Here is a 21,640-nt window from a genome sequence, read left to right as displayed (position 1 = left end):
TTGTATAATGGGTAGCAAATGACGTCCTTATTTTGCAGTATTTTGGAAAATGTTGCCACCTTCCAAAAACATAAAACTAGCATAATATTACAAAATGTTTCCAATGCATTTACTATGAATTTAGCAATATGTGCGTTAATTAAAAAAAATATATATACTTGTATATAAACAAAAAAATTTGCTTTTTATTATTTTTTATATATTTTGTTTTCAGTTTATTCATTTGACAGTAATTAAAAATCTAAAAAAATTATTTTGCTTTGTGCAATTGAATTTTCATTTAAGTTTAACACAAAACAGGCCTTGTCAGTTTGGTTAGTCTTTTTTGTCAGGTGGAAACTATGCTCAATACATTTATTTTTTTTTTATAAAAAGTAAGTAAATGTAAATGCTTACATTTTTTCGCTTCTATTTTATTAAAGTTGTAAGTACTTGGTGTAAAGGTTTTTTATAAATTATAAAAAACAATTTTCGTATTGAAAATAAATAGCAGAAATTTCATAAAATTTAGGCTCTTACCTTAATTTTTATCCTAGTTTTTTCTTACAACTTATTATTTAAGTTAATACTAAATAATATAAATATTGTACCTATTGATTTTTAATACATTTCTTAAATCTTATTTTTAATAAATTTCTTAAATCTTACATTTAAAGATATTTATTTATAAACGATCTGTATAAATCACTTGACTTTTTCAATATTTGATTTCAATATTTTAATTTTTCAAACAAAAGCAAATAATAGAAGGACAATTATTTGATTAGCCAATTTTTATATGATTAAAAGTAAATAAACAGTAAAATATGTAAAATTGTATTAACGAAAAACAGTAAAATATTGTAGAAGTTGACATGCGAGGCAGTGAAAATAGGCTTGCGATTTAAACGAGTATAAGTATTAATTAGACCTACTAGATACCCCTCAATGTGCATAGACTTCTTTAAACTCTCTTAAACAAAGCAGATATAACGCTCCTCTTATAATCAAAAGTTAAAAAGGAATAATATAAAATCGTACATTTGTATTTATATTACTCCCAATCAGTGTGTAGCAGTAGTAGTGAAAATAATGTAGCGTAAAGTTTAATTGTTTATTATTATGCATTAAGAATAAAATGCATTTATTTGTAAATCGCTGATTAGGGTACCTTAGGCATTTTAAAAATCTGTTATGATAAAATGCACACCAAACCAAAAATAGCTAAAAAGCTTAGAGGTGGTAAAACATTTAAAAAATATATTGTTATATTTTGAAAGATTTAAGAATTTTACGTAGCGAAATCGAAAGCTGTAGAAGTCGTTTTTGCATAATCTTTCTAAAGACAAGCCTTTTTACGATTTTTTTCAAAGAGCTGAAATAATGAAAGCGTGATAGCACGCATTTATGGCAATGCAGTTAATCTGCTTTTCGAATTCTTCCATATTTACAACAGGAAAAATTACTTACAAAATTTTTAAATTTCACAAGTATAAGAAACTCCAAATATTATTAAAATTGCTCGCTGATTTTATGTGAACAATTATGAAAGCTTTCCCCACGCGTGCTTTTATTACGTTCTTATTCTGGTATGTCAGAAATAATTTCGAAATATTTAGTGTATTTCAGATTCTGAATACACCCTAAGCCTCCCTTCGCGCTTTTTGACCAGATGAAAGCAATGGATTTTTAAAACATCTTTACACTACAAGATACACTTATAAAAGTATAATACTTCCTACTTCATTAAAGCTTTAACTGACTTTCGTGTATGAAAGCTTTCACTTAAATCACTTCTTCATACAACATAAGCTCTCAGTTATCTATTCATTAATGAAAGCTTTTGCTGACTTTAGTTGCACGAAAGCTTTCACTTAAATCAGTTTTTCTTGGACAAGGTAAGCTTCACTTATCTATTCATTAATGAAAGTGCAATATTATAAGCCAGAAGCTTCGAACAACATTTCTTTACATACCACAAGATACATTTATAAAAATATAATACTTTAACACTTCATTGAAGCTTTTACTGACTTGACTTGCATTAAAGCTTTCACTTATCTATTCATTAATGAAAGTGCAATATTATAACCCAGAAGCTTCGAAGAACATTTCTTTTACCCTACAAGCAAAAGTTATGATTAAAAGTTTCGAGTTCACAAAAGCTTTCACTTAATTCAGTTTTAGTAATACTTTTATATAACCCTCAAATAAAAAAAAATTTGATTTCTTTCTACTTTGGATTTAGCAATATGCAGATTTGTAATCTAAGAACTTGAAACCATCTTTCATTGCAGCTTTCCCCATACATATATTAACATTAAAATATGAAAGCTTTCAACCAAATACTTTGAACCACATTTCACCGAAGCTTTCGTTGTATTTATTAATATTAAATAATATAAATTTTCAAAAATCTGTAAACTTATATAGCAGCAAACTGAATTTCATTCGAGCTTTCACTATATTTATATTAAAATTTAGAACTATGTACTTTTTCTGAAGCTTTTACTATATTCATTTTAAAGTTTCATACCACTTTTTCAGGAGTACTTCACTTCAGTCAATTCTCTGCTTTATACCATATTGAAATAATCGAAGAGAATCTTCTACATAACAATTATTTTTTTTGGTTTCACTTGAGCGTAAGCCTAAAATTTGCTGTGTAAAAAGCCAATCGTTCAACATCTACATCCGATGATAAGCTTACAACTGTACATATTTATAATTAATTTATATACTTAAATACTTAAGCAAAACTTAAATGCATAAGCTTTGATAAATCGCAACAAATATACGTAATTGAAAAGACGCTGTTTATGTAAAACGTAACAAACCAAATATATGGAAAACAAGAAATACAAAATTTAGAAGCTAAGCAAAATATAAAATTATAAAGCAGGTAAATTGTGTATGAAAATATTGCAATACTACACTTACGCAAAAAAGTAAGCATACGTAATATATTTATAAGTAATTTTAAAGTATTTATGGTATTTTAAAAACCCGATAAACTTAAGAGAAACTGTTTTGAAATGTATACAAGCTGGTTAGAAAGTTTATATAAGTAAGTGGACAGTGGAGTAGGCACAAAAGACGGAAGCAACTGTAAATTCTTAGTTTAATGCATAACCGATTGCTCGCTAAAAGGAGAATGTGTCATTAGCTTTGACATGTGATTGACAAACAATTTGACAAGCAAATTGCAAGAAATTTATAATTGAAAGCAAAGAGAGAGAGAGAGAGAAAACAATATATGTTACAAATGCGAGAAAAGCTTAATTGCAGCAAAAACTAATCACTGTAAAGAAAAGCAAATATTTTAGCGAAGCGAATGACAAAACAAAGTAAAAGAAGAGTAATTTACAGCATCTGGTTTCGCAGATTTTAAGCATTTACATTCAATTCAAACATGTATACGATTTAGCAACTTTTTATTTCTGTTTTTAAGCAAAAAATTAATGAAATATTTATATAAGTATATATATAATATTTAGTATGAGTAAAACCAAAAAAAATCAATGTGAGACAAAAGTATATTAAATAAAATAAATTCGTTTAATAGCATGTAATGAGAAAAAGTGAAGTTTTTGAAAATATGATGAAGAGAGTGAGTATAAAGGGTTTGCAATGAAAAACTAGCATTAACCACAAAAAGGGTTAATGATTCAAAGAGCAAACAAAAAAACAGCAGGTATATACAGGTGTGTGTTATTATATAAGAATAAAGTAGTTGTGAATTGTATTTTGTGAATTTTAATTAATAAAAAGCTATATGAACAAAAATAAATAAAACTGCAAAAAAATTAAAGAATAATATTTCAAGTTGAAACATTATATAATTTATATATTATGAAAGGTAAAATCAAGAGAGCCAGCGAATAATGTCGTGAAAAGGGAATGAAACAAACACACAAGCAACAAATTTAAATACTGCATTTTATTTATTATACAAAAATATTATTAATATACAATAATAATAATAAAAAACATTAACGTAAACATTGAAATAAAACAACAATAAGCAAACTTGAAATCAAAAATAAATAGTACGAGTAAACAAAAATAAAAAAATATAAAGCAAAAAAACTAAAAATAGAAATTTAAAATAAAAAAATAACAAACAAAAATAAAATAAAAAAATAATAAACAAAAATAAAAACAAAAAAATAAAAATTAAATATAAAACAAAAAAAAGAACATTAAATAAAAACAAAAAATATATGCTAGCATAAACAAAACACAACCATTGTAAATGTCAACCGAAATTACAATAACAAAAACCATTTAAAATAATAAATAAAAGCTGCAGCGCGGTTGATTTGGTTGTGTGAAGCAACTTAGAAACGCCGAAAACTAAGCAAAACACCAAACATTTGTTTTTAAATAAGCAAAGTTTTAACACAAAACTGCATTTCAACATAACATCCATACATTTGTGGTTTTATCCCTTGCGCATAGTTGTGTGTCGCTTTCAAGTTGCTACACTCAGTCGCTTCAGCCGCGGAGCGCACAAAAACGAACACTTAAAAGTACATACATACATACATACATACATACAAGCATAGATTCATATTAAATTCCAAATATGTGAGCAAATAATATTATACAATATTATTTTTAATGTGTAGGTATAATGGTAAATACAAAAATTCAAAATAGTTGAACATGTGAAACAACAACAAGCCCAAAACAACTCAAATGATATGCAAATAAGGAGTAATTACAACTTTAATGCAAAATAAAAACTTAAAAACACAATATATTTATGCACAGTTTTTTTATTTTTATTGTTACTATTATACGGTTAAGGTGAAATAGACACCATTGTCAAGACAGACACCGGTTAAAATTACGTGGTACCAGGAACGCACTATTAGTTGGATGTAACGTTTCCACCGAGTCACTATGTTATTGTTGATTTTGTAACGGTTATCTAATCCCCGCTTGAGTGGTAAGCTGCAGGTAAGTTGTCATCAAGGTCATCTAACGGTAGGCCCAGGAAACGTGCTGTTTCGACAGTGTCGAACCATGAGAATAGATTAAGTGGATTAGCTGGTCATGCACAGGGTGGTTAGAGTCATGCGAGGACTCGTTGCATACTGGACTTGGTTTCTGTGAAAATATACAGCAGAAACTGAAGAAGTTCGTTATGTTCTTTAACCGGAAGCATGCGAGCCTCACTAAGTAAAAATTCGACCGGAGACAACAAGATACATTCCGTTATAGTACATTCTGACATGTCTGAAGCTTCTTCGTATGCGTTTCACTGCTTCCAGGGGACCATATATGTGCGGTGTACTTTAGGACCGACCTGCCGATTGCCTCTTATGTTGCCAATAACGTTTCTTTGTCTTTTCCCCATAAGCTGCCGGCTGGCCACTTGAAGATTTTGTTGTGGCTTTGTACTTTGGCAGTTAACTCCACATAAGGAGCACATGACTATAGATGTGTGTGACCTGGCGCTGTCTTGATGGTGCACCAATCCTCTTCTAGTGGGTTTACCCCTTTTAGATTCCAAATTGCTAAAAACGGCGCCGAATCGACTCTACACTATCTTCGTATACACTCTCAGCTACGGCAGCTATATTTTCGTCACTACGTGCGGGACGTGATCTATTCGTACGAATTTTATCCAATAATAAATGGGTCTCAAGATGGGAGACCATATGTTTAGCGAAGCGCGCGAAACGCATTCCTTACAGAACGTGAATTCGTAATAAAGTCGAACAATTTCTAAACGATGCTCATGCGTAACTCTTTTCATGATGAAATGCCAAACAATACTGAACAAAAATAACATGACAGCTTGACACGACTCAAGTGTGATCTGTCAAAAAAGGCTATTGAAAGAAGTATCTCTACTTGGATCACCCGTTATAATTATCTGTACGTATTCATCAATAATAATATTAAATATATTTTGTTTTAGCATTTCAAATAATTTTAAGCAGAATACTCTTGTTCATCGGAAGACACCATTTTTGAGAACTACTTCTAGAAATCGGCTACGGAAACAAGGAAATCTGAAACTTTCAAATTTAAACGCCGATTATTAAAACACATGAATTTCGGTACATGATCACTGTTTTATTTGTTTATTAAATAATTTAATATCTTCAAAAAAATCACAAAAAATGCGTTTTTTCTGGTTTTCAAGTGGACATAACCCCTTAAACTACTTTAAAATATGCTCACTCCCAAGTATGTAAACTATCATAATCCACCATTATATAGAGCAAAATTTAATGTAGCCAAGTACCGCATTTTACTAAAGAGCAAATCTTCTGGACAGACAGAAGAAATTCAAGCAGACATGGGTTCTGACTTTTGAAGTGGAGTGTAGGTACTCGTACTGCTGCAGAGTGAAGTGTCGATACACGACGGCAGCACTTATGAAGTCAGAGTATTGAGCTGATAGGTGCCACTTGCAACACAACAACGACGTGCATCTATCAGGAATCATAGTAACGAATAGTACACGTATGTGAACGTTATGAAGTAGCTTCGCAAACTAAACAAACATACAAATTTTAGATGAAGAAGCAACACGGTCAAACATCGCCACACAACCGAAAATAGCGCATGAACCAAGCAGATTCAGCAAACACTAAAAGGCAGCAACAACAATAACCATACAACCGCAATAATAACAGAAGCGCCAAAGAACGCGACATTTTCATGTTGGTCACATCATTTGTTGGCCACAATGCCAAGCTGCGCAAGCACGACACAGCTGCGGGTCTGCAATCGCTTTGCTGGCATCAGCAGAAAACTATAAGCCTGCAATCAGCAGTAACAGCAACAACAGCAACAACAACGGAAGCAGCAGCTGCGACGACAAGCAAGCGCATAAAATGCAAGAACAGCGTTAACAACAACAAAAACAACACCGATGTAGCTGTAGTGCAACTGCAATGACACCGCAACCAAGAGCATAGTTAACAGCACACAACAGTCAAGAGCATTGCATTACAGCAACAACAATCGCACAAGCATTTGTTCCGTCCTCCGTGTACACGAGCAACGAATCGTGGCAATCAGTCGCGCAAGTACATGATGAACTCACTGCATCTTCATGTTGAATAATGGGCAACATGCAGCACACAACCGAAGGTATAGCAACAATAACACTACTAAACACCAACTAGCATTGCTGGCAGTCAACTACTGAAGTAGTTATACGAGCACAACCAGCAATGCATTAACAACAACAATCGTCTGTGTCAATGCGCCTAGACGCACTTATGTTGCCACCAACCATCGTCTGATTCAGTCAACAGCCCACAGTTTCAATAAGCGCGCTTGTTCGTGACGCTACTTATGGCCACGTAGCCGACGTACTTACTATGTCCTCCGCCATGCTATGTAGCTGCCTACTTAACGTGTTGCCACAGCCGTCGGTCGTCCTCTTCGGATGTTGGTGACTGTAGTGTTTGCGAAGGTGCAGCGACAACAGTGAAAAGGCAGCAAAATCAATTAAAATTATTGGCAGTTTTCGCCTCCAGGCTATGTGAAGCACGACAAGCGGTTATACGTAACTAGCCGAAGGTGCTCGCGTGGTTAACGCTTGAACGCCGGCGTAGATCAGAATCAAGATATTGGCAATGACTCAAGCGGATTTCTGGAACAGTGAGATGAAAAGGAAAAACTCTTGAGTAGAGATGCGAAGAATATATGTATTTGAATTTATATGTTACTTGGTCTACGAAAAGGGGGCTTAGTTGTCAAAAAAAAAGGAGAACAATTAATGAGATAACGAGAAACTGACGATTATTTTTAACAGCTTTTCCCAGAAAACTAGTTTTCGCACGTTAGCCCCCTTTTCGTAGACCAGGTCACATATGATAATATATATACATATATGAATATACAATGGGAGAGTAGGTCTATTGAATTAAGTGTCTTTATTCAGCAAAGACATGTCCGACTTTTTTTCTCAGCATTTTTCACTAAATTACTAAACACAGGCTTCTGGAACTTTATTTGAACCTAATTTTCAACATTTATGTAGATTAGTTTCAAAATGTCAAAAGAACTTCGTCGTTACGACAGGGTCAAAGCGCTACGTCTGTACCTAACTAAGAGTTCTTGACATCACAAAGGACCAGCGTTCCTTCCTTTAATATTAACTTTCCACTTTAACCGCATATATAAGAGTTCGTAAGTACTCTGTGGACTATTACACAGCTCAGCTAAGCTTTTTACAGCTTACCTACATATTTAGATCCATCGCAATTGGATTTATGATTCAAAACACTGTAGCATACACGAGCATTTCAACGCGTCTAAAAGGCGTTGTGGTCAATACATTTCGCCGCCATATGACAAGATGCGATTGGAAAAGGCTTACACATTATGACTGAACGTGGGTGTGGACTATAATTTCAGTGACAACCCTGAAACCTACGAGTGCCAATGCACAAAAAAAGGAGTCAACATGGGCACGTTTAACGAGGAGTCGTGTACCACTTATCAGCGTGGCGTCATCGCTACTTTATCTGCGACTCATTTTTGTAAGCTTTTGCGACCACGAAACGCGAACTGATTGAATACTTTTGATAAATACGACGAAAGGTTATAGAAACACAGTATTCTGCGGTCATGAAAAAGTTCACAGATTTTACTATTTACACGTTTAACGACATTAATTACAAGTGCTTACAAAAGAAAACACGCCACAAGAGCAAATAAGCGAAAATAAGTACATATGTATGATAAAATTCCATAAAAAAAGTTGATATATTCAATACAACAGCGTCGGTGTGCTTTTATTCGCCATAAGAGCTTTCGTCAAACTAAACTCCTCATCATGTGCTTTCATCACTATCCGGACCTGGAACAATCAACCAAATTGTCGACTATCAATTTCATTGCTGTTCTTCTCACAATTACAGTCTGCACCTTCTAAGCGACCATTTTTCGATGTCAGTATGCGTATGCCTTCTGCGAACTTCGGGAAACCGGACATGGACTCCCTAAGCGTCGTCATCATCACCGGCAAATACATGAAGAAATCCTTCACATGCGTAAACATCATGTTGTAATCCATTTGCGAGTTGTTGTTGCCTCGGAAGAGATTGCCCAACGTATTTCCCGCACCGCCATTGCCACTTGCGCTGCTGCTGTCATTGTAATCGATGTCGTTGCTGGAGTGTGACGGCGCCGCGTGTAATAGTTGCAAGTGCACTGATCAAAAAGTAGAGGTGTCACACAGTATTAAAAGCATTACTTATGTAATTATTCATAACGCTGAAATACTCAAGCGTTTTTGTACTCACTTAGCAAAAATAACACGAATAAACGTGCGAAAGTTCTTTGGCTCATATTGGTTTTTGTTTTGGAATACTTTTTGTTGTTGTTTTTTGTTAAGTTTCACTTTTCGGTTTGTTAATGTTTTTTACTGTAGTTGTTGCTACTGTTTCTTCCACAGCAATGGCCATTGCTACACTGAAATGGGGTTTTTATTAATTTCCAAGCGCTTTTCTGCTAATTTGGCACATTTTTATTTTCAAGAGTATTAACCACCTTTTGTGGAGCTTCAAATAGGGTGTTTCAGAACGATTCTACGAAAAATATATGCGTTTTTTGTGTACAGATTATGTTTTGTCGAAATAAGAGCCAGAAGCTAAAAATTAACAAATCGACGACTTTTTTCTAGCAGTAATCTCAATATAAATTTTTGCAAAAATTTTGAGCATCATGATTTTTTATTATTACTTTTTAGATTTTAGTAACTGTTAACTTAGAATGCCTAAAAAATGGAAGTTTCGTTGAGAAAAAAAACTTTTGACAGAACTTACGTTGAGCGCTAAAGTTAACGGATGCTTCAAGGAAACCCTTTTTTGACAGATCACACATGAATCGTGCCAAGATATCATCTTATTTTTGTTCTGCATTGTTTGGCATTTTATTAAGAAAAAACGCCTGAACAACGTCTACAAATCCTTCAACTTTATTACGAAAATTCAAGTTCTGTAAAGCATCGGCCTGCTGAGCGTACTAATCGCAACACCATCCCTCATCTTGCGATGAAGCACTCATTATTAGATAATATTCGAACGAATATTACCACGTCCAGCACGCTGCACAGAGACCGTGGAGAGTCGATTCGGCACCGTTCGCAGCTATCCGGACTGACGTATGGAACGACTTGGCGCATTTTACGTCGAGATCTTAAATTGAAAGCGTACAAAATGCAGGTTGTGCAAGAACTGAAGCCACTCGACGCTCTCAAGCGACATCGCTTCGATCTATGAGCTCTTGAAAAGTTCCAAGAAGATCCGACGTTTTTGTATATAAACAAGAAAAAATTGCCGCATTTAGGACGAAGAACAACCTGAAGAGATTCAAGAGCTGCCATTTTATCTAGAAGAAACAACGGTTTGGTGTGGTTTGTGCGCCGGTAGAATCATCGGTTCATATTTCTTCCAAAATTATGCCGGTGATAACGTAACCGTCATCGGAGACCGTCCTGGTGTCATGATAACCAACTATTTGATGCCTGAAATTGAAGCACGTGATCTTGGGAACATTTGTTTTCAACAAGACGGCGCCACTTCCAAACATCGCATCAATCAATGGATTTATTAAGAGAAAACTTCGGTGAGCAGATAGATTTATCACCAAGAGCGTGTGATATCACACCGTTAGACTTTTCCATGTGAGGATATGTAAAGTCTAAATTTTATGCGGACAATCTCGCTTCAATTCAGGCCTTATAGTAAAAAATCACGCCTGTCATTCGCCAGTTACCATTCAAATGCTTGAACAAGTCAACGAAAATTAGACTCAATGGATGGACCATCTGAGAAGTATATGCGACTAACATTTGAAAGATAAACTACACCATTAAAAAAATTAATGCTAAAGAATGTTCCTTCAAATGATAATAAACATTGCCCATTAAATTTAAAGTTTCCCCATTATACATATGTGAAGATTAGCTTCTTGACTTAAAGGATATGGGTCACAGTCTTATGTAATTCACGAAAAGAGGTCGCATCTTCGTTTTCGAATTTTCGAATTTTCTATTTGAAATTTTTTTAAATTTAAAATGCTTCAGCGGATTGTAATAATACCCAAAAGCCATACTCAAACACCCTTTTATTTTTAACAGCAATGTAATTCTGCATATTGTTTAACAACGTAAGGTAGAACCATACAACTTGACCTAGTTCTCATTGCGTTTATGCGGTTATCTTTCTTTCTTTAATTATTAATATTATAAATGACCTTCCAGAAAAATTGTGGGTGGTATTTTGAACATCTAACTTTACAAAAATGAGAATGGCCGAAATATATTCCGACACAAGTCATATGTTATTTGGTACTGTTAAATGTTTTAGCTTGAAAAGACTTATTCATATTGGGAAACCAGGTATTAGTCTTGAGTCCATTGTCATTTAGATAAACTTCACCATCTTGGCGGTTGTTATGTTTGCTAGATATTTAGACAAGTTTCTATTGAGGATTATACAAGTGTAAAAAAAATCCGAAGAGTAAATGTTTTTTAAGAAATTATTGATGATAGAGGGACGCTTACCGAGAGATAACCACTGTCTGGAAATAATTTTTTTATAGTGGTGAGGACAGCACTCCAACCCTTTGACAGAGCTGATATCAACTATCGTGAAGATAGTTATAGATTTATCAAAAACTACGGTTATGACATAACAGATTTCCATCCATTCCCACAACAATCGGGGCTACGTAACAGGAACGGATCCGGTGCCATAAACTCCCAAATACCAAATAATGTCAACCTGAATATTTGGGAAATATTTCGCGTTGTTACCAAAACAATAACAGCAATAACACTGAATATTCAAAATTAGTAAAATAGGAAGTAAGAAGGATTCGCTGCCGAAGTGGACTTTTATTATTAACATTGGAACAAAAAAATAATTCTTATAAACTTTGAGCTCCGTTAAAGCAAGAAACCACGCTTCTGTGTTTAGTATTTTAATTTCCTTAATTGTAATTACCCAACGCCGTTGTAAATGTCCCATTTTAATCCAAGACTGACTTCAATTTCTCCCCTTTATTGATTAAAATAAAGCATCTCTCGCCTAAGTAAATTAGCGTTTGGCTGTGATCATTTAAATATTAATGCCTCGTCACACTTTTACTTCTCAATTATTTTAGAATTGGTAAAATTTTCTAAATTTTCCTCCATCCTGCCCATACACTTGTAAAGTATGTATGTATGTATGAGTGTTGATTATCGCTTCGCGCTCATCGGCCGCATCTGCATCCTCATCAGTGGGAATAATCTCGAATGACAGTGATTGATGTGCACGAAATTTATGTGATACATTACTCGATGGCCCTCACCCTTTCCACTAACTAATACAGCGCCTACAGCCGCTCAATTCATCAGTGGGAATGACAATAGAAACCAAGCAAAATCAACAAAAACAATAAAATGACTGGCAGCGAAATTGCAATTTTAAAAGTGAATTTAAACTATAATTTCACACAATTTATTGTAGTATATTTGTAGTTGTTATTGTATGTACGTACATATACACACATATATAGTTTTCGTATTTTCATGAATCTCAAGCAGAACTTTTGATTGAAATTATTTTATTTTCGTATGCTTGATACCTTTCGCTCTCTCTCTTAAGGGGTAAGTTAGGCCTGAATGGAACCCTAAACAAGAGTTAAATTTGAGAATTTAATCTGGAAAGAATCGAGACACTGAAAGAGGTTATTTTAGCACCCCTGTCGACCTTGTAAAAATAGATGAAATCTGAAGATAAGCCCGGGCACTCCCCATATAACGGCACTGTTAAAATCTACTAAAATTGCCATAAATCAATAACAGAGACATAAAATTTTACACAGATGAAGGCTTTATGAGACCCGGGTAAAAATTGGACGATGGGCATGGCACCGTCCACTTTTAAGTGAAAACACATATCTCGGAACCGGCCCGACCCGAACCAATAAACTAAGTTTAGTTAGTGGCATTTTTCTTACATTCCATCACATTCATCACGCCTCCTTCCCATATAGCATAATTTTAAATTCCATTCGATTCTTTCACTTTCCAGTACACAACTCAAGAAGCAAATTTATAACAGGATAAAAGTTTGCACGAATAATGCCTTTAGAATATGCCACTTTTCGGTCGAAAATTGTCAAATCTAACCAAAACTGTTCAAGACCCTAGGTGCCGAATACGTGGACCTCTGTAGCTATAATTGACTTTTGACCGAAAATTTCGCCAATGTGTTAGATAAACAATTGAAATTCAGAGAGAACACTTTCCTGATAATAGTATCCCTGAGTATCAAAAATGGGTTGATTTGAGTCAATACTTCTCTGAGCCCCCATATACCTAGTATAGAGATTTTTGAACTTTCGGCTGACTTTATACCGTACATATCTCCCAATATACGAGTTATCCCAATGAAAGTGAGACAGCATGTTTCACTCTTAACAGTGTATCTCTGTGCCTAAAATAGATAAAATCGGGCGAAAACTTGACCTAGCTTCTTTATAAGTAATATCAGAGTTGTGTGTGGCGTATTTTACAATACAAGTGAACATTTTTTTATTATGGGGCATGTTAATAGTGTGTGGTATAGGGAAAAATAAATGAAATCGGGGTTATACTACCCCAGCTTCCATATACTACATATAATGGTTTTCGTTTTTCTAACAAGCCTTATGTCGAACATGTCGGCCACTGTATCAGTTATACAAGTATGTATATACGTAGTATACATATATACTTATATATTCGATCCTCTGGTTGATGTTTTACACGTTAAGGCTTTTCCCTGGCTTTGATTCCTGCAAAATGCAAGAGTATAAAATGTTCGGTTGCGCTCGAACTTCCCCTTTCCTTTCATTATTACTTACTTATTATTTTTTTTAATTCATTTTATTTAGACACTTAAAAAAAATACATTTTGAAATTCACAAGTGCATGTAACCCCATAATCTGAATTAGACTTGCCAAATTTTAGCTTTACATCAATTGTTCCCAAAATGTTTCGATTTTTTGAAAATCTTAGACTGATCTCACCCCTTAAATGTGATTTGCTTTAAAATTCAATGCCGATTTTGTAGAAATGCGAGCACACTCGAAAAATTAAGCAGAATAAATAAATAAATCACACTAAAGTGAAGTGATGATTTTGATTAATGTTGATACAAACTGTTGACAATTGTTTGTCATTTGCGTTCTACTTTCGCCTGCAACTTGTGTTGTTGTCACTATTTACTCGTGTAGAATGTGAAAGAGGCAGTGTGTAAATGCGTGTAATACAAAGCAAAGCAAAGTTGTTGTTGTACAAGCCAAATGACTTAAGTGTGTGAGTAATTACACGGCTCCTCAAATGATTGAGTTATCAAATCCCATTTGAAGATGAACGTAATTTAGCTAAGCATTTGTTATAAATGATTCTTTGCCGAGGGACAAGCTCAACGAGTTGCTTGTTAAAATTAAATACGTTTTTGAATACATACATACATTCAGAAATATATGTTGCTTATGCATAAATTTCATCAATTAAACATTAAACATTGGGTATTATCGAGGGAAACTGAACTAATTATGAGCACATAAAATAAGTTGAAATGGCGGAATGAATAATAATGAAATTATGTATATCAGCTCACTAAGTGCTTCGTATCGTTCCAATGATACGGCACCACTAGAAGAGAATTAATATATTCTATTCTTACACCTCACCTTCAAAAGGCACATGCATAAATTACAACTTGTGGTATAATATTTTGAGGAAGCGATGTGTTAAAAAACCTGGATAAAAGGGATTTCGTATTGTAATGAAACGGTAATTTGGCTTAAGAGAGTATTCTACTCTAGAATTTTGAAAAATTCATTTTTTTTTTCATATATTTAAAGTTTAGACCCTTAAGAATACATCCTCCAAAGGATTTTTAAAAATTAAAATTATTTTAAGAGCTACAGTTACTTTAGTGACGCAGTACCTAGCCCGGTTCGGCTTGACTCACTTTCTTAAACGCGTTTTTCTCGAAACTACTTTTTTCCACACGGTACCGGCATTATCTCAAGTTCTATACAACCGATTTACTTGAAATTCTCCTTCTTTATATAATCCTTTATCGTTCCTATAAGCATCGTGTCAAAATTTCTGTTTTTAAAATTTAAAAAAAATTCAGGAATTTCAAAAAAAAACGTAAAAAATGATTTTTATTTTCAGGCAGTCGCCATTTTTCAAAAAAAAATTTTTCGTGTTCCGTGAGGTAGAGACTATAACAGCATCCTTACTGATTAAGAATTTCTTTTTTCAGACCACCAGGAGAGTCAGGATCAATGTCACCAGGATGCGTCATTTTTTTTTACACCTGTCTCTCCCCCCGCCCCCCTTTAATTATTTTAATTTTTAATATTTTTTTTGTAAATTTTTTTTTCTGTATTCTAAAGAATATCAATAAAAACACCATAAAAAAATGGATAGTAAAAATATTAATTGCCTTTTTTTACGACACTTTAAAAATTACCTGAAATTCATGCTTCTAGAGTAGAATACCCCCTTAATGCTTGTGGCTTAAGGAACCGGTTTGATCAATTTTGTACAAGTCTTACGAGAATCGAAACTAGTAAGCCTCCAAAATAGTCATAATGATCAAAAAAGTCTATTACGTTTGATAAAAATTCAAAAAGAAAAAAAATAATATTGGATGACCCGAAAAAAAATTGTTCACAAATACTTGATATGCGAAGCTCTTTGTGAAGTGGGTATTGCGAGAGCTCAAAATTTCGTAATTCATATTGGTCAAACGCACGCAAACAATGGCAGTGTTGTATCACTTGGGCTTCGAATTGCTTGACTCTGCTTCTTCTTTATTGGCGTAGATACCGCTATAACCACGTAGCCGAGCTGAAAAAAGCACGCCAGTCGTTCTTGCTTGTCGCTGTTTGGCGCCAATTGCAGATTCCAAGTGTAGCCAGGTCCTTCTTCATCTGTTCTATCTAGTACAGCTGATCGCTCCATCGACTGCGATATTCGCCGTTGGCAATGCGCAGGGACTATAAATCTTCCGCAGAATCTTTCTCTCGAAAACTCGTAACGACTTCGAAGTTGTGACTGTCAGCAGTGACGTGGGCTGTTTGTTTGATAACAGGAAATATTTCGTCTTGCATTCGTTCACTATCACCCCCTTTATATCGCTTCTTTGTCCAACCTGGAAAAGCAGAACTAACAGCGCGGTTGTTATGGCCAATGATATCGATGTCATCAGCGAATGCCAACAGCTGTACGCTCTTATAGAAGATTGTACCTTGTCTATTAAGATTTTCAGCTCCAGTCGCCTTGTCTGAAACCTCGTTTGGTATTGAACGGTTCTGAGAGCTCCTTCCCTATCCTGATAGAGCTTTTGGTATTGCTCAACGTCAGTTTACACAGCCGTATTAGGTATTCAGACATAGTGGCATAAAGGCAGCTCTTTTTCGTACATGTGTTCGTCTAACCATATTCTACAAAGATGCTCCTTCTTGAATAGCTCAGCCGGCATCCCATCGTCCCTCGACGCTTTGTTGTTCTTGAGACGGCAAATTGTTGTTCGAACTTCTTCATGGCTGGGCAATGGTACGTCCGCTCCATCGACATCACTTGTGGAATGGGGTTCACCATTTCCTGGTGTTATGCTTTCACCGCCATTCAGCAGGCTGGAGAAGTGTTCTCTTCATAATTTTAGTATGCTCTGTGCATCAGTCACTAGATCTAGGAGTTCTACAAGAGAATGCTCTGGTCTTGAAACCTTCTGTTAGTCGTCGCATCTTTTCGTAGAATTTTCGAGCATTACCCCTGTCGGCCACCCCTTTTCGTACGCTCACGGTTTCTCTACCAATTCTATTCTATTAAGAATACAAAATACGATGGACTGTTTGTGGTATAAAAGCGATCAATTTTTAGTAAATAACTGTTTAGTTTTGAGGTTAGCTTCGCCCTTCAATTTATTTTTTTATATCTAAATAAGTAAACAATTCTAGATATTTATTCTGCTTCGAAAATTATTAGTTTTAGATAATTTTATAAAAACAATTTGTTAAAGCATTTAGAAACTGAAAAAATAATCCTAAACATACTAAGTTAAGTAGCCTATCGCTACCGAATAAGCATGAATATGAATACAAAACTTTAAATAAACATATGTACATACAAATGTATATTTTCGATGTATATTTTCCATTGTTTATGTCTGCACTTGCAGTTATGATATGTGGCTAAGTGTACAGATTGATCCTTTCTTAAGCTGCCAATACAGTGTTGACTGTCTTCCCTCATACGCTCTCGTTTGTCATACATGAACCTATCAGAGCCGCACCTACATATATTCATTTTACTACGAAAATGTGTGGGTTTACGTCTGTATGTATGTGTAACGTAGACGGTAGGGAAATGTCCGTCTTTTAATCCCCGAAAATTGATTATATTCTTAAGAATCTTACTACACCCATTCATTCTTAGCTACTGTTATTACTTTCCTTTTCCTTTCCCATATCCAGCATGCTTTTTTTTTACATATCACTACCCGCATTTGCACTTACTCGTATGTATGGATGTATGTACATATATACACATGAGTATGTATATACTCTCATATGTATCCGTATGCATGACTCTTGTGCGAAAATCATTTGTAGGGATTTCTGTTAAATATGACAATTACAAATCACTGCAAGGTGTTGTTTGCTTATCCTCACATGTGCTTACACACACACTTACGTTATATACATACATATAATATATCCATACCTCGGTATATACAATTGCATTATTTTAGTAAACTCCTTACATTTATGCACATTCATTCATTGTATATATATCCATACCTCGGTATATACAATTGCATTATTTTAGTAAACTCCTTACATTTATGCACATTCATTCATTGTATATATATATATATATATGTGTGTATATGTGCTGACCAATGTGCGCCTTTAGCAGGATAAGAACTTAAATGATTTTTATTGCTCACCTTCGGTGTTGTTTTGTGTTTTGCGGGTGCTCGTTTTGGCCATTGTTGCAAAAAGGTCCGAGTTGGCACCTTTGCGACTTCGCAAATGTAATTATTTTTGCCGCTAAGCCACATAAAAGCTGGATTATATTCAATTCTCAGACTTTTAATAGCATTGAAGGGATACAAGAAGGAGATGAGATTTCGTTATAATTTTTTTTTTTAAATAAACTAATAAGGAAAACATGAAAATATCTTATATATTTAAATATATATGTATACCTAATTTTTTATTTGAAATTATTAATTTTTGGTTTGTCGAATTATATTATAGAAAAAAGGTTGGATTAGCAACAGGAACTAAGTATTTGCAAAATATTTCAATAAATAAACAGCCTTTTTTATGAAATTTTCCAAAAACCAATCAATGAAAATTATTTTTATTGGGCATGCTCTATGGGGCAGAGGCCTGGACTATGACAACTTGTGATTAGTCGACGTTACGAGTTTGATGGTTCTTTGGGCATTGACAACGGTGAATATCGCATTCGATGGAACGATGCGCTGTATGAGTTATAGGACGGTTGACATATGTACATAGTTCAGCGAATTGAGACACAGCGCTACGCTGACTAGGTCATGTCGTTCGAATGAATTAAAACTCTACAGCATCAACGCAGTACACGCCGGGAGAAGCAGAAGAAGGAGAAGACCTCCATTCCGTTGGAAAGACAGGTTCCTGGTCTGGCTTAACTTGGAATTTCCAGCGCCAAACAGCGAAAAGGAAGAACGACTGGCTCGCTATTGCAAACTCGACTATAACCGTGTAAGTGGTCTCTTCGCCAATAAAGAAAAGGAAGATTTAAAAGTATCAATCACTGATCTCAGTCTGGAGTGAGCAAGTTTGATCTTCAACGGACTTAAAGCTTCCTCACGGCAAATATTTGATTCAGAAAATGATTTACACGATTAATCTGGTGCCTTCTGCTTCTGCTATCTCACACATCTTCAATAGGCGTAATGCTAATTCGAAATCGTGGATTTTTGTTAACTTATTCTCCGTGAGAGCCGTAAGAATTCCATTAAACTATTTTTGACAGTAGCCGACAAAGCGGAAGAACCGATTATGGCACCCAAGCTCTTCTAACGCTGCAGGACTTCCCTTCCAAAAACAAAAATTCAATTCCCCATCAACATTGCCTTTCTTCCTAAACAGTCCAATTCAGTCCGAATTGAAATTAACATTAGCAGTTTACAAGAATGTACTGCACGACAGTGAGACTCTTTTAAGATACTGTGGCATCGGGCTATTAGGGAAATGACTTACTGGCTTAACCTCATATACATATTCACCTTATATTATAGGACTACTTTAACTTCGAATACATTTTAAATGGATTTTAGATCATAAACATACATATATTTACATACGTCTGTTGTTAACGATAAATTTTAGAGGAAAAATATAGTGTCTAGTGGGAATTCTGTTCTAAAAATAACTACATATTATTGAAATCAATATTTACCGAAAAACAAAATAATGCTAACAGTAAATAACCTCCTGCAGATACTCTATGCGCTATATATTCATTGTTCATACTGATGAAATATTAGTTGTTTGTTCACTTGAAATTTTCATAAAAATTACGAAATCTCGCCATATGTACTTATGGTAAAAACAAACTAATAAAACTTCAAAGCCCATCCGACATATAGCAATTAAATTTATTAATTAGCAAATGTAAATTTACTTACAAGTAACGGTTATTTAAATAATTATTCTTTGCAGACATAATTCTCCAGATCACACGATCTCATTTTTTTGAACTTTCCTACTAGATAAAACCGTTTTTCGACTTCTGTTAACTTGCCGCCACGAAAAGTCAACAAAGTGCTCCCTACAAAACCGCCGCTTATCACAAAACTCGGGTAATCGTTTAAATGACGCTACACGCTTGCGCAAGTAAGCGTTACATTAGTTAAATGTTTGCTGTTATAGCGGTATTTTTCAATTATTTCATTTTTTTCTCTCCCTCTTCAAAGATAATTTTTACTTAACAACCACCTACACTTTGGACGCACGCTGGAGGCGCTAAAAGATGCTGTTTTCAATTTTCTGCCGTTAAAACTTAGCAAATATTTACAAAGCGTACAGACAATGCAGCATAAATACGATAAATACATACATACTATGTATGCACACTTGTAACGCTGTGCTAAACTGTAAAGCGTCGACTTTGTAACCAAAATAGGCGGCTGCCTAAGCGGCTTTTGTGAAGGCTGTTGCTTTGAAAATGTGTGTACATGCGACATTCCTTGGTAGATGGAAAAGGGATTTTATAAAAATAAATGTAAATAAGGCATAAATGCATTGTACATATGTGGGGCGCTGTGCGCAGTCGCCAAAGCAAAAGGTGAAATTAAAAAAAAACAACAAAATATTGCTGAGCAACAGTAGTCAAAAACAATTTGTCGCTTTTCTTTGAATTAAAACTATTTTTTTATTGCTATGTGGTTTTCTTTATTGTGTGGATGTTTTTTCATTGTAACATGCAACTCGTGATTTTTTTCTCGTTTATTTGACATGTTTGTTTATTTTCTGCCGACCGCAGTGGTAAGTCTAAGTCCTTTAAGTGAATGCATTTAGGGAATTACTTACTTTTTTTGATACCCTGAGCGGAGTATTTTAAGTTTAGCACGAAATTTTTAAGGGGGTATTCTACTCTAAAAGCATGAATTTCAGGTAATTTTTAAAGTGTCGTACAAAAGGCAATTAATATTTTTACTATCCATTTTTGTATGGTGTTTATTGATATCTTAAGAATACAGAAAAAAAAAATTACAAAAAAATATTAAAAATTAAAATAATTAGAGAGGGGGAGGGGGAGAGACAGGTGTAAAAAAAAATGGCGCATCCTGGTGACATTGATCCTGACTCTCCTGGTGGTCTGAAAAAAAAAATCAAAAGAAATTCTTAATCAGTAAGGATGCTGTTATAGTCCCTATTTCAGGGAACACGAAAAATTTTTTTTTGAAAAATGGCGACTGCCTGAAAGAAAAATCATTTTTAACGCTTCTTTTTGAAATTCCTGAATTTTTTTTTAAATATTAAAAACTAAAATTTTGACACGATGCTGGTAGGAACGATAAAGGATTATATAAAGAAGGTTCACACAAAATTTCAAGTAAATCGGTTGTATAGAACTTGAGATAATGCCGGTACCGTGTGGAAAAAAGTAGTTTCGAGAAAAACGCGTTTAAAAAAGTGAGTCAAGCCGAACCGGGCTAGGTACTGCGTCACTAAAGTAACTGTAGCTCTTAAAATAATTTTAATTTTTAAAAATCCTTTGGAGGTTATGTTCTTAAGGGTCTAAACTTTAAATATATGAAATAAAAACGAATTGTTCAAAATTCTAGAGTTGAATAACCCCTTAACAACAAGAAGGAAATATCGGAGACTTTCTAAAATTTATACGAAAATTATCAGCGTAGCGAGCTAAGCCGATTGCTTACTCCAAACTACTCCCTCCGTTCCGACGAAGCTGCTAATTAGTCGATATCGAACAATATACATAGCTGTCATTCAAAGCTGATCGAAAAAAATCAAGTTCTTTTTTAGAAACCTTTTTTATTTGACCAAGTAAATCGCAATTAGAATTTATTATTGTTCAACACGATAATCTCTAAGCAAATT

At 34.3% G+C, this 21,640-nt stretch overlaps 1 protein-coding gene across 2 annotated transcripts; it reads right to left on the bottom strand.

Moving 5' to 3' along the window:
* Positions 1–8,724: 8,724 nt before the first annotated feature.
* On the bottom strand, positions 8,725–9,354 carry LOC120778155. 2 transcript variants are annotated; one of them, XM_040109881.1, is made up of 3 exons: positions 9,261–9,354; positions 8,884–9,168; positions 8,725–8,815 (listed from the first exon to the last, which is right to left on the bottom strand). In XM_040109881.1, the coding sequence occupies exons 1-3, from the start codon at positions 9,304–9,306 to the stop codon at positions 8,790–8,792; spliced, it is 357 nt and encodes a 118-aa protein (XP_039965815.1). In that variant the 5' UTR covers positions 9,307–9,354; the 3' UTR covers positions 8,725–8,789. The 2 variants fall into 2 exon arrangements, with proteins under 2 accessions (XP_039965815.1, XP_039965814.1); XM_040109880.1 differs by having other exon boundaries at positions 8,725–9,168.
* Positions 9,355–21,640: the final 12,286 nt, after the last annotated feature.

The sequence above is a fragment of the Bactrocera tryoni genome, chromosome 5, assembly GCF_016617805.1.
Source record: "Bactrocera tryoni isolate S06 chromosome 5, CSIRO_BtryS06_freeze2, whole genome shotgun sequence".
NCBI classification, from domain to species: domain Eukaryota; kingdom Metazoa; phylum Arthropoda; class Insecta; order Diptera; family Tephritidae; genus Bactrocera; species Bactrocera tryoni.
This window is presented reverse-complemented; position numbering and strand designations above follow the sequence as displayed.

Excerpts from the sequence above, each read along its gene's own strand:
- LOC120778155 (XM_040109880.1), bottom strand. The coding sequence starts at position 9,306 with ATGAGCCAAAGAACTTTCGCACGTTTATTCGTGTTATTTTTGCTAA. Across the intron at positions 9,169-9,260 it reads ATTCGTGTTATTTTTGCTAA|TGCACTTGCAACTATTACAC; the intron begins GTGAGTACAAAA and ends CTTTTTGATCAG.